We start from the raw sequence: 11,283 nt of genomic DNA, 5'->3' as shown, positions 1-11,283 counted from the left end.
TCTTCTCTTCTCTTCTCTTCTCTTCTCTTCTCTTCTCTTCTCTTCTCTTCTCTTCTCTTCTCTTCTCTTCTCTTCTCTTCTCTTCTCTTCTCTTCCTCTCCCCTCCTCTTCTTCATTATTTTCTCTTCTTGCCTTTTTCTCCCATTTATTTTAATAGTAACTCTGTGGATGAAAGTAATGCCTTACTGTACTAGTCACTGTGTAATCATAGGTTTAAACCCAGRATTAAATGCATAAGGACCTTGGTGTTGCTGATTTTTATGAGCCTTGGTGGTYTCGCTCACTCCACGTGCTGAAGTCCAGCTCCTCTGCAGTACCCGGGGACAGCTGTGTCCATGGGAATATGAGTTAAAGTGGGATGCTGGCCATAGAAATGGTTAAATTCCCCTCAAGAGCAGGTTGATTATCCCAKGTGTCCAGGCTGGAGAGAGGCTATTTTTACTCTGTATTTCTGAGGTGATCCTTCTAGAGCAGCAGATGTGCTGTGGCTGGTTGATCATCAGGATGCATTTCATTCAAAAGGTAATGTTAACTTAGGGGCTCCCCCCGCCACTCCTTGACACCTGCTTCACCTCATTGCCTCATGCTTAGATATTCACTGGGAGATGAAAGACCTATTTTAAAATCCTTGTTACATTAAATTTAAAGGAAGGCTTTAAACCAAATCACATGTCCTAGTCACTGGGTTGACTGGTTATTCTCTTTTGAGCTGTCTCCTGATGAAACCCTTAATAAAAATAATCCAATATTTATCGACACAGGCATCCCAAGTGAATATCCTGAGCACCCAAACTGCAAAATCAAGCTCCCATTTCTCCTGAATCTTTGGCCCAATGCATAATAAATTATTTATACAAGCTGGAATAGCTTCAGCAGGATGGAGACTGAATCCAAATGGATATGAACTGCACAGAGATAAAATGAGCCTGGAAATTAGAAGACAGTTTCAAGCCATCAGAGCAATGAGACTCTAAAATAACCTTTCAATAAACGGGATAATGGGATCAAGCAATCTAAGCAGCTTTCAGCTGAAGGTTGGTCATTTTATGAAATGGTGAATATGACGTGACTGTGAGCATCAGAGGGTGCTGGACTCAGTGACCCAGCGTGTCCTGCAAATGTTGGTATGGATTAGGTGCTGTGTGGGGAACAACTTGGCCAGCATCAGRTGGGAGATGATCCCGAGAACATTCTCCCAGCACCCTGGCAGTGCTGGGACGCTGGAAGGAAGGCTACAGCAGACCACCAGCAGCCAGTGAGATGTGTGGGTTTGGACTGCCAAAACCCAAGAGCCCAAGAAGCTCCAAGCTGCTGCAGGGTTTAGGTGGCAGCTGTGTGGGGGCTGTGGCAATCTGTTCCCCAGTGCACAAGTGATGTGTAAGCAGTGTATAAACACTGTTTATGTATTTAAGTGTAACAGCACATTTAAGTGCTGAGTGGGAAGGGGGGAACTGCTCCTACAAGGGGCTCCTTTCAGAACAGATGTGTTGGCCGGGTAAGGGTGTTATCTGATCCAGCTGGAAGGGAACCAAGTCATTGCTTGATGARGACCTGATTTTTTTGACATCTGAAAGAGCTCACTTGTAGGACAGGAGTGTGGGGAAACAGACTGCTGTCTGTGGTAAGTTGTGGAGTTACATGCTGCATATTGTCTGGTACTGGACAATGGGAAAGAGGAAAGAAAACTTTCAAAGGATGGAAACCCCTGGCAATAAATCTCTAAATGGACTTATGCTAAGCAGTTTTATTTTGACATCTACTGGTGCTTACTGTAACTCAGGCTTCTTGCCCTCTACACTTACAGGATGCTCTTTACAACTCTGCTATGAAGTAATAGTGCCCATAAACTAGGGACCATGAGGGTTTCACACAGGTAGGATCCATAGTGATGTTTTACCAAAGATTGCCTGTAGCCTGTCAGCTGCAGGTTTTAAATTGTTTTTGCTCATTTAGAACATCAACATTGACTAATTGCAGATGTTCSAATCTGTGTCTATAGCAAAAGACACTTTGTCCCTTTCACCTTCAAAACAATARATATTTTTTAAGTGATACTGCAGACTTTAAAATATTTGCATGAAATCATGACATTGCTGTTGTTTGGAATGCTAAAAAATCTTGTCCTTCCCCAAAATTCAGGATTCTACATGATTTATACAAACTCTAGATATGTCAGCAGTGACGGGATATCTAGTGCTATCTGGTAAATGCTGAGTGTTGATAGTGAAATGATGTGCTAGTTTTCTCCAGACAGACAGAGGTCCACATTTCCTAACAGAGTATTTCTAGTCTTGGAAAAAAAAAAAAAAAAAAAAAAAAAAAAAAAAAAAAAAAAAGGATTGAATGGATACAGCTTCTCAAGAAGGACTTGAGATTAAATTTTGATGAAGAGTAGTCATGTTCTCTCTAGCTTTCCTCTGACAGGTAGAGAATGTTTCAAGTGTAGAAGACTTCCAGAATGAGCAGGAGAGTTGTTTTGTTGTTGTTTTTTTTTTCCCCCTGCAAACTATTCTGTGGTAGATGTTAATGKATACAGCGTAATGATATATTGAAAAATATTCAAACTAATGATGTACTGAATAGKTTGGTATACCTGAGTGTCCCATGATTTTACATATTGCCTGGAGTGTTATTAGATTTATATTTCTGATGGTYTTTTTGTGCTGCTAGCAAAAAATGATGCAATCTAAAAATGAATTATAGCTGCATGGTGAGAGTAATGCAAAGATCTAATTCCATTTTCAGTGTGGTTCATTTAATGTATAATAGTTGTAGCAGAATAAAAAGTCTGGCACTGAGCACATTGCCATTAACTAAAATATTTTACATCCCTAAAGTGCATTTTCAAAAGGTCTTTGCATCTGCAGTGTATGGAATTTACTAKGAAATTCCAAAATTAAAATGCAGATTTCTGAAGTCGGAGCTTACTACAGTTGGTATTTTTTTTCCTCTGCACCACTTATCTAAGTTAACCATGAAAGTTTGAGATACTACATCCCAGGATTATCAGTTCAACTTTTTCCTTGTTCTACACGTCCAAATATAACATATGGAATAAATCATCTATTCCTTTATACAAAATTCTTTTTTATAACAGTTCATGAAGACTGAAGGATTTTGACTGTTGTTTTTAATGACATCTGGAACCTCTGAAGCACTTAACATACATTAATTTGTATTTGACCCTGAGATGTTCTATCTAGTCCACCTCTGAGATCAAATAAAAGGTTTTATTGGAAGGAGAGAGGGAGGAAAAGGGTTGCTATTAGACCATGATGTTTACTGTACATATCCTTAAATACAAAGAGATGTAATTGAATTATCTTGAAAGTATGGTCAATTTAGCTCATCTTATTCAGCCAATTGTGCCTTCAGCGAAGCATGCACAACTCTCATTGAACTAAAAGAAATTTCATGTGTTTATCTGAGGACGAGATTTCACTCTCTCTTTTTCTGCATGCCTGTACAGGATAATAATCAAATTGGAGCTTGCTGCTCGCAGTTAAATGTTTTGATTAACCAGCCTATCCTGATGAAGTCAAAGGGTCAAATCCTGGCCTTTCTGCCCACAGTGAAGAGAACAGCTTTCCAGGCAGATAACCCAGGCATGGAGTATTCTGTCCTCGACCAAGCCTGGATTCTTTTTGCCACCCACTGTCTTTTGCCTGTTCTAGTCACACAGAATCCTTAATTCAACTTCATGCTGTSTTTGTGGACTAAAAAAGCGCAGGTTGTACAAAAATTACGGTAGTGACCACACACATACTTGCATTATATTTTTTTTTTAAAGAATAGTTATAAACATCAAAGAAGAACATGACTTGGACCATTTTGTATCTTAGCTGGAAGCTTATAGTCTTTTATAGTCTTTAATTTAATACTGTTTCCTTCCTAGTAGTTGCACTAAGTCTGGATTTAAGCAATCTGACTTAAAAAAAAAAAAAAAAAAAAAAAGAAGTTTACTGGTAGTTTGAATTTTTGTAAATTCTGGAAGTACAACACTGAGACATCAGCTAAACCTCTTTGGAAGATAAGCATCTGCTTCCCTGAAAATGTAATCACTTACACAAAATTCTGACTCAGATCACCAAAGCCCTTCACATAGTCTACCAAAAAGTGATTGAAAATTGAAAGGTTTCCAAATATTTTTAGTTTTAGATTTTTGTGCTTGTCAAAAGCCAAACACACCTGGCATCACCATAGTTCTCTCTGCATTTTGCATGCTTTTAAGGAAAATCACACTGCTGGAATTTTTAAGGAGAAGGAATCACTATTTAAGGCAGCTTAACTCAAACAACCTTGCTGTCCTTCCCATATTTTCCTTGATTGTTTAAAGTTTATTAGTATCATAATTCAAAGCTTGTTGGAGCAAAATATCTATATAACCTTTCTGCAAACACCAAAACAATGCAAATAATTTGTTTTTCAAGATAAGAACAACATATCAAAGTAAAAAAAAAWAAAAATCCTMCCAACACTCCCACTTCAGAAAATGTATGAATGTGCTTTTTTTTGAGATGGTAAAAACAATACAGTAAGATGTAGGTGTGGTAGAAAACATTATTCACTATATCTTGTASTGTCTTTAAGTTTTAGGCCACTGCGTCTCAACCGACAAGTCACTTTTGCATTAGAAAGCACAGAATTATTTGCACTGATCAAACTGAGAGTGCACGCAACTCTGATTTTATTCTAGCAGAGTTACGGGTCTATAAGGAAGATTTATTAGYGGCTGAATAACTCCCAGACAGCTCTTATCACAGACAGGCATGCAGAACGCAGGAAGCCAAACTAAGCAGAATTCCCTTTACTGAATTTTCAATGATGCCCTTGATTATAGATAGCATTGTTTACTCTCTCTCTTTCCTCCAACTTCCCTCTTCCACCAGTCTCTAATTATATCCCTTTATGGCCTGACCAATTAAAGCCTGCTCTTGAATTTGTATTAGAGCTGATGAAAAATTAAAGGTACAGATGTACTTTTTCCAAGGCCAGGCACACCTCGGCTGAGCTGGCTGCCTGTTAGAAGCCAGACAATACTAATGCTGCACTGACTATTTTTAGCACACTATTAAATAAATATGCTGGAATAACACCACCTGGCAAGCCTAGATGAATACATGTTACTTCAATAACAAAGGAGTTTACAATTTTACATTGTGAGGCTAAGCTTACTGATCTGATCTTCAAATTGGTTTAACTCCTTGCTGCCACTTTTAGGCTATTGATCATACAAGGGAGAGCATTCTTTTAACTAAGAATTACTAAACTGCAATAGACTAATAGGACTTGAYTATGTTTTTGTGCAATAAAAAGCAATATAGGTAGTACTAGAATAAATAATGTGTCAGTTGAGAGGAAAATGGCATCTATTTACACATCATTTTAACAGTTAGATTTTATTTAAAAGCATTCAGTGTACTTGYGGGTACCACTCTGAAATGCTGCTTTTCTGTCAAATGTGCTCTGTAGATTTTATTTTTCTATGAACCTGAAATTGAATTTCAGGCAATTCAATTTCTGGCCATTCTTTACCCAAGTCTGACTACACAGTGATGCAGTACTTTTCCAAATATGATMGCTGTTTCTCACTGGACTGTTAAGGAAGCAGGAATTCATTAGCTGTCATGCTTTGCTTATTAGGCTTTGTTCATCCCTGTGTTGTGTTCTCTTCCTCAAATATCTCATCAACTATTTTTCCATTTAATATTTAGGAAAAAAAAATCAACCAACTCAAATAACAATCCAAAAATGAACCCTAGGGAGTGATTTAAATGAGAATTATATGATCATGCTTTCTGTCATTTCGCATTGGCTCCTATGTCTTTTTCCTTGAAATTAGTGAAGCTGTAAARTAATCACTTTTCTGATAGACTTGCACTTCCCTAACTGTCCAATTTAATGCACTAGCAAACATTTTAATATTAATGTAAAAACAAAAAACATAAAAAGTTTGACAGTGCAGTTTAGCTTTCTTTTTGGAGTATGACCTATWCTACACCAAGTAAAGCCCGTTAACTTATATTCCTGTGCTGATTTATTAATCAAAGGAGCAATGTTGCACTCTGCAGGAATCTGCTCTATGGTGAAACTGAGCTCTGGTGAATGAGTGGACATGACAGAAAAGTAATTCCTCATAATACACTAGAAGAGGCATGTTTGCATCCTGTAGCCTTCCCCTCTGAATTCTTTAGCACGACGWACAGAAAACAAACTTTAGCTACTGATTCCTGTTAGCAACCCTGACCTCATATTCTTGTCTCACTGCATGCGGACATTAACAGCCTACACACGCAAAAGCAGYTCCCTCATGCAGGCTGAAAAAAATACTGGGACCAGAATCCACCCTGACAGCCTGGGGGTAGAACTGTTACCCTGCAATGTCTGRTGCTTGCAAATAGCCCTGATTAATTCCTCCCTCTGCCTCCTTCACATTTTCTAAGAGAACCACATATCTCAGATACTTCTCCATCTCTATGTGCTCATGTCCTTCTTCACACTGGCTTTTGTTCATTCCTCTCTTACATCCCTTTTCCTCAAGCTATTTCCTGTTCCCCTCATGTCCTTGAATTGCTACAAACTCCAGGTCCTTTTACTACATAGAGAACAGGAAGGTGCCATGTCTTTTTCCCAGCCAGGTGAACAAGCACCTCAGTAAGTCATAAGGACCAGCAGAACAGATAAATTTTGATTCCAAGATGTTGTTTTTCGCTCAAAGGGGCCATTAATATCCTGTATCAGTCACCTTCTTAAAATAAATATTTACAAATCCATTGTTTTTGAGACACCTGCCTCTCTCAAATTCAGATTAAATTTATTACCTGGTTGAAAAGTTATTGAAGATATATTGGTGGACAGATGTGTGKTGTGACTCACAGGCATAATTTCATTACAGAAGCAGACACGAAATGATATGTCATCTCCCCAAACATCTACCCTCACAGATTTAATGAAAGTTATTTGCACTAAATTTTAAGACCACACAAATTGGTCAGAATAACTAAGTGGCAACTGGTATTTACTATTCAGATTGAAAGTTTATTGCCTTGACAGTCAGATTCTTCTCAAGCAAAAAAGATTRCAAATGGTTAATCAGATGGGACTCCTACACATATTTAAAGCTGCAGACAACAAATGATTGCACTAAAATAGCACGTCTCAGAGCTGATGGGGATTACAGCATTAGGCAGAATCACTGTGAAATTCAAAACAGTTCAAAGGCAAAGAAGAAAAAAATAAAACCAAAAAAAAAGCTTACTTGCATTTAATGCTATTCCATAGGCAACCATCTTGTGAAATGTGATGTTTTTGTCAAGCTGTCTCCTCAGTGCTCCTCCACAGAACTTGGTGAAAAAGCAGAACTTGTTTTATATCATTCCTATTGATGTTTACAACTCACATTTTGGAGAGGAGAAGAGTTCAGAACACAGGAAAACAGAATGCTGAAGGAATTCAGTASAAGTTTGGGGTTCCTTTTGGGACTCAGATAACTTTCTTAAGTAACACTCCAGAAACTATTCAGCCTATACAGGGGCTCAAAAAAAGGTTTGATAAAGCTCTGCTACACTTAGCTGTGATTTGTGGCTGGTTTGTGTGAGCTGACATGAACTCATTTGCTGGTGTAAGGACACCAGGCTGGGCCACCACTGCCTTGCCAGCTTTGCTTTAGCTGCACRAGCACAGCTGAAGTGCTGCCAAAGCCGGCTCGCAAAGAAAACATTTTCTCTGCTTTCAGGAAATGCACACCCCGGGAGGGTGAGGCTGTCTAGACCTCAGGTGGCTGCATGCTGATGTGTTAGTGAGCCGTGCTCCCATTATTGGAAGGGCTCGGCAGTGCTGTGCTCACGGCCAGCTGGGTGCCCCTGCGCAGAGCCAAAGCTAACATGCCCTGCTGGAAACCAGACAGCAATCCTGGACAGAATTCAGTCTCTGWGTGCTGCTGTGGGTGTCTGGATTGCTCACACGACCTGGCATGGCRCCATGCCAAAGATCCTGGCATGCATCCACATTGTTTCCCAGCTAATAAGCCTTCCAAAAATCTGGAGCACCGCAGGGTGTAATGCCAATGCACAGCACCTCCCTGGAGTGTCACTGGATCCAGCCCATGCTGACCATGCTGGAGCCAGTTGAGTTACTCTGTACCATGTTCCTCAAGAGCAGAATATTGTCCAGAAGAGCAAAATATTATCTGTGAGAAGGTGAGAAGGGTTCCAGTTCTCTGAGTTCTTACTCAGCATCTAAGTGGGCATGCATGTATTCTGTGCTATTGCACAAACTGATTCAGAAGTCCAAGACACCTTTTCTTTTTWTTTGCTCTTGTAAATGTTCAACTCCTGAACCCCAGCAATGATACAAGTGTTGATTCCCAGCCTAAAGACTGGTTAACATCTAAGCCTAACAATCAAGAAAACAAAAAAAAAAGGCAGAACTGAAATAAGAACCATCTTACTATAAAATAACTGAATCTAAACCGTTGTACTTGGAGTCATGAAGTGATCAGTGATTTTTTACCCAAACATGTGGCATTGGGATTGCCCTGACTGTAATAATTTAATGCAAGTTGAACTTACAGCTAATGGAGCTAAAGCCTTGAGTACTTCCCATGCATGATTCCAAGTTTAAGTAAACACCTCTGAGCAGATGACCACTCTGTTAGAAAAGGGCACTTGCCACAAATGAAGACCTGACTGGTGGCCACTCAGACAGAAGTGTTTAAACATGTTAGTTATTATCCTTAGAACATTTTAATCTATTTGAACATTTTATTATTCCAATTTTCACTTGCAGCTACAGAGAATACACATGATGGATATGAATTTTCTCCATTTGGCCAAGTCAAATTATTATGTCCCTTTTTTTTGTAGCTTCTCACTTTTCTCTTCATGACACCATGCTATGCAGCAGCTGCCAAAATCAGTGTTGCATTTAGAGCACTGTGTTAAACAAGTCATTTGTTTCTCTTCAGTCATGAATACTGACAATTTAAATGGTAATAACTAGGCAATAGTGTACAGGCTTCTCTATCAGAAATTAAAATTCCTTGGAAAATGTTTGATATGGATAATATTGCTGAACTACAGAAATAAAAAAGAGAGGATAATATGGCTATTTGAGAAATGGTACTTACAATGCTTGCTCCTCTTAAGAATGAAATAAGGTTTCTACAGACTGGTAACAGGATTAGCATGCAGTTAAAATTAAGGCACGTTGCAGAAGCTCTTGCCCAAGCCAGGGTTGACTGTACATATAACAGCATAAAGAAATTAAATTACAAGCTTGGTATAGGAAGAGCAAAAGAAAGAAAATACTACATTAATATAATACTCTTATATGAGAAAATTACTGTTGAAGCATCAAAAGCTTTATGAGGGATGTAAATAAAATCAGACTATGAATATATTCTTCTTGTGGATCCCTTTAACAATCAGACTCATACTTACTCCCAGCATAATCCGTGTATAAATGTAAGCATTGTCRTCTTCATACCAGTGGAAGGTGTCAATAAACAGATAGAAGTTCAGTCCCAGCCACACCAGCTACAAAGCAGAGACGCKACAGATTAATGACACTTACAATATTCCTTTATGCAAATAAACTGGTTATGGTTATAGTTTTAAGAGCATCTGAGAGATGTTTCAAAATCAGTATGCAATGCARTTCTTGATCACAGATGATAGAAATAAAAAAAATGCCCACTGGAATGAGGCTATCTTTTAGGGTTACAGTTCTACCCCCACATCCCCAGCAGAGGATATAAATGATGTTTATTGTCTCATGGTAAACTTGCTCTTAAGCACAGGCCTTAACCTGGTCTCTAAAAAGGCAATAAATGCTAAAATTAAAAAAAAATCACAGAAATGGGGGGAGTTAGGAACTAAGGATATTCCTTTCTCTGCTCCCCATACATAATTTTCACCAAACTGTCTGAAAATAATTCAGAATATCATTTCAATTAGGATTGCAAACCCCTGCTCCCTTTATCTGAGGAACTAAAGTACGTAGACTTAAAAATAATTAAAAATAAAACACTAAGACTTTAAATTGTTTTTAAGAGTAGTTATAAAAAGGTTGTTGAATATTTTATAGCAAGTTTTACATTAAGCTTGGGAGTATTACTGTAAGCAAACCATAAAATGTCTTTTAAGCAAGCTTAAAATATTTATATATATCCAATTAGATTTTTTTAATGCTAAAAATACTCACTAATAACAGCACTGAGAGTTTTTCATTGAAAATCCAGCATCCCATCCTGAATGCCTCTCCCTATGCTAGCAGCAGCTGACTCTTGCCTTTCAGGTTAAACTGAGTTCTCTGTCCATTCCTTGGGCTTTTCTACTCACTCCTTTTGTCTCTAGTTTTTAATAAGCACCTAGTGGGAGAACGAGCTCTCTCTAGGAATTTTCTAATTAAAGGCTGCCTGACAAGAGCAGATCACCCAAGTGACATGTCTCATGATCTGTGTAAATAAAATGCTGGTCATTGTCCAGTCCTTTCACTATCCAGAGTTATTTTTCAGCAAATGAGAGATGCTGTCATTAAATTGTCCTCTTGTACCAGCATGTATTTCTGTTGGTTTTTGTTTGTTTTTTTTTTTTTTTTACTTTGTTTTTGCCGTTTGAACAGGGTGCAACATTTCTTAATTATTTGTCTTTTAATTCAGTAGTAAATGGCAGCATCCCTTCTGTGTGTTAATATGGGAGGATGTCCTGGTGAGGGCTCTGCACTTACCCTTGCCTCCCCTTGCCAGAAGCTGTGCAAATTCTGCCTGTAGTAATCTCGTTCTTTCTCTAGYAAAACCATTTCCTTAAGGCTTTCCTGGCTTGCCTGTGAAGGAGACCTTTCTGTGACAAAATAACTGAAAAGTTCTTAAAGATGAAACGCTATCAAGCTCAGCTACTTTTTAAACCAGGGCTAATGGTCGTTAATGTGAGTTAGCAGAACCATGAGAATGCCATTACAAATGAATGTGAACATTTACAAGGGATTTGCTTTGAGTTTTATGTTTCTTGGATGGCAAAATTAAGCATTATTTAACAAACTTTATGAAAAGCCATGTGCAGTAATTGGCCACTGTCCATTTTGTAACTTGATATTGGCTGTCCCCACAGCCACCACCTTTRTAGTGGCTTTGGTAGTGCAGGAGCTAACAAGATAGTGAATCTTGCTGTATTTTTCAGGGGTCAAAAGATGAGGAAATAAGGGAGAAGGGAAGAAGCATGTGCAGATGGTAAAGAGAAATACTAGTAAGGTCAGATGCCAATTTTAACTACTTTAAAAAAAAAA

At 38.4% G+C, this 11,283-nt stretch overlaps 1 protein-coding gene across 1 annotated transcript in view; it reads right to left on the bottom strand.

Moving 5' to 3' along the window:
- The window catches only part of NOX3 (NADPH oxidase 3), a 37,818-nt gene extending 27,570 nt beyond the window's left edge, over positions 1-10,248 (bottom strand). Inside the window, exons 1-4 of the mRNA XM_057364811.1 lie at positions 10,204-10,248; positions 9,441-9,536; positions 9,128-9,238; positions 7,259-7,343 (exon numbers count right to left, since the gene is read on the bottom strand). Of these exons, the coding sequence (XP_057220794.1) occupies positions 7,259-7,343; positions 9,128-9,238; positions 9,441-9,536; positions 10,204-10,248 (337 nt within the window). The remainder of the gene's footprint in view (positions 1-7,258; positions 7,344-9,127; positions 9,239-9,440; positions 9,537-10,203) is intronic.
- Between the last annotated feature and the right edge of the window lie 1,035 nt (positions 10,249-11,283).

This window comes from Malurus melanocephalus, unplaced genomic scaffold, assembly GCF_030028575.1.
Source record: "Malurus melanocephalus ecotype Western Australia unplaced genomic scaffold, MMel_1.1 scaffold_43, whole genome shotgun sequence".
NCBI lineage: Eukaryota > Metazoa > Chordata > Aves > Passeriformes > Maluridae > Malurus > Malurus melanocephalus.
Note: the sequence above shows the minus strand (reverse complement) of the source record. Positions and strands in the feature narration are given on the sequence as shown.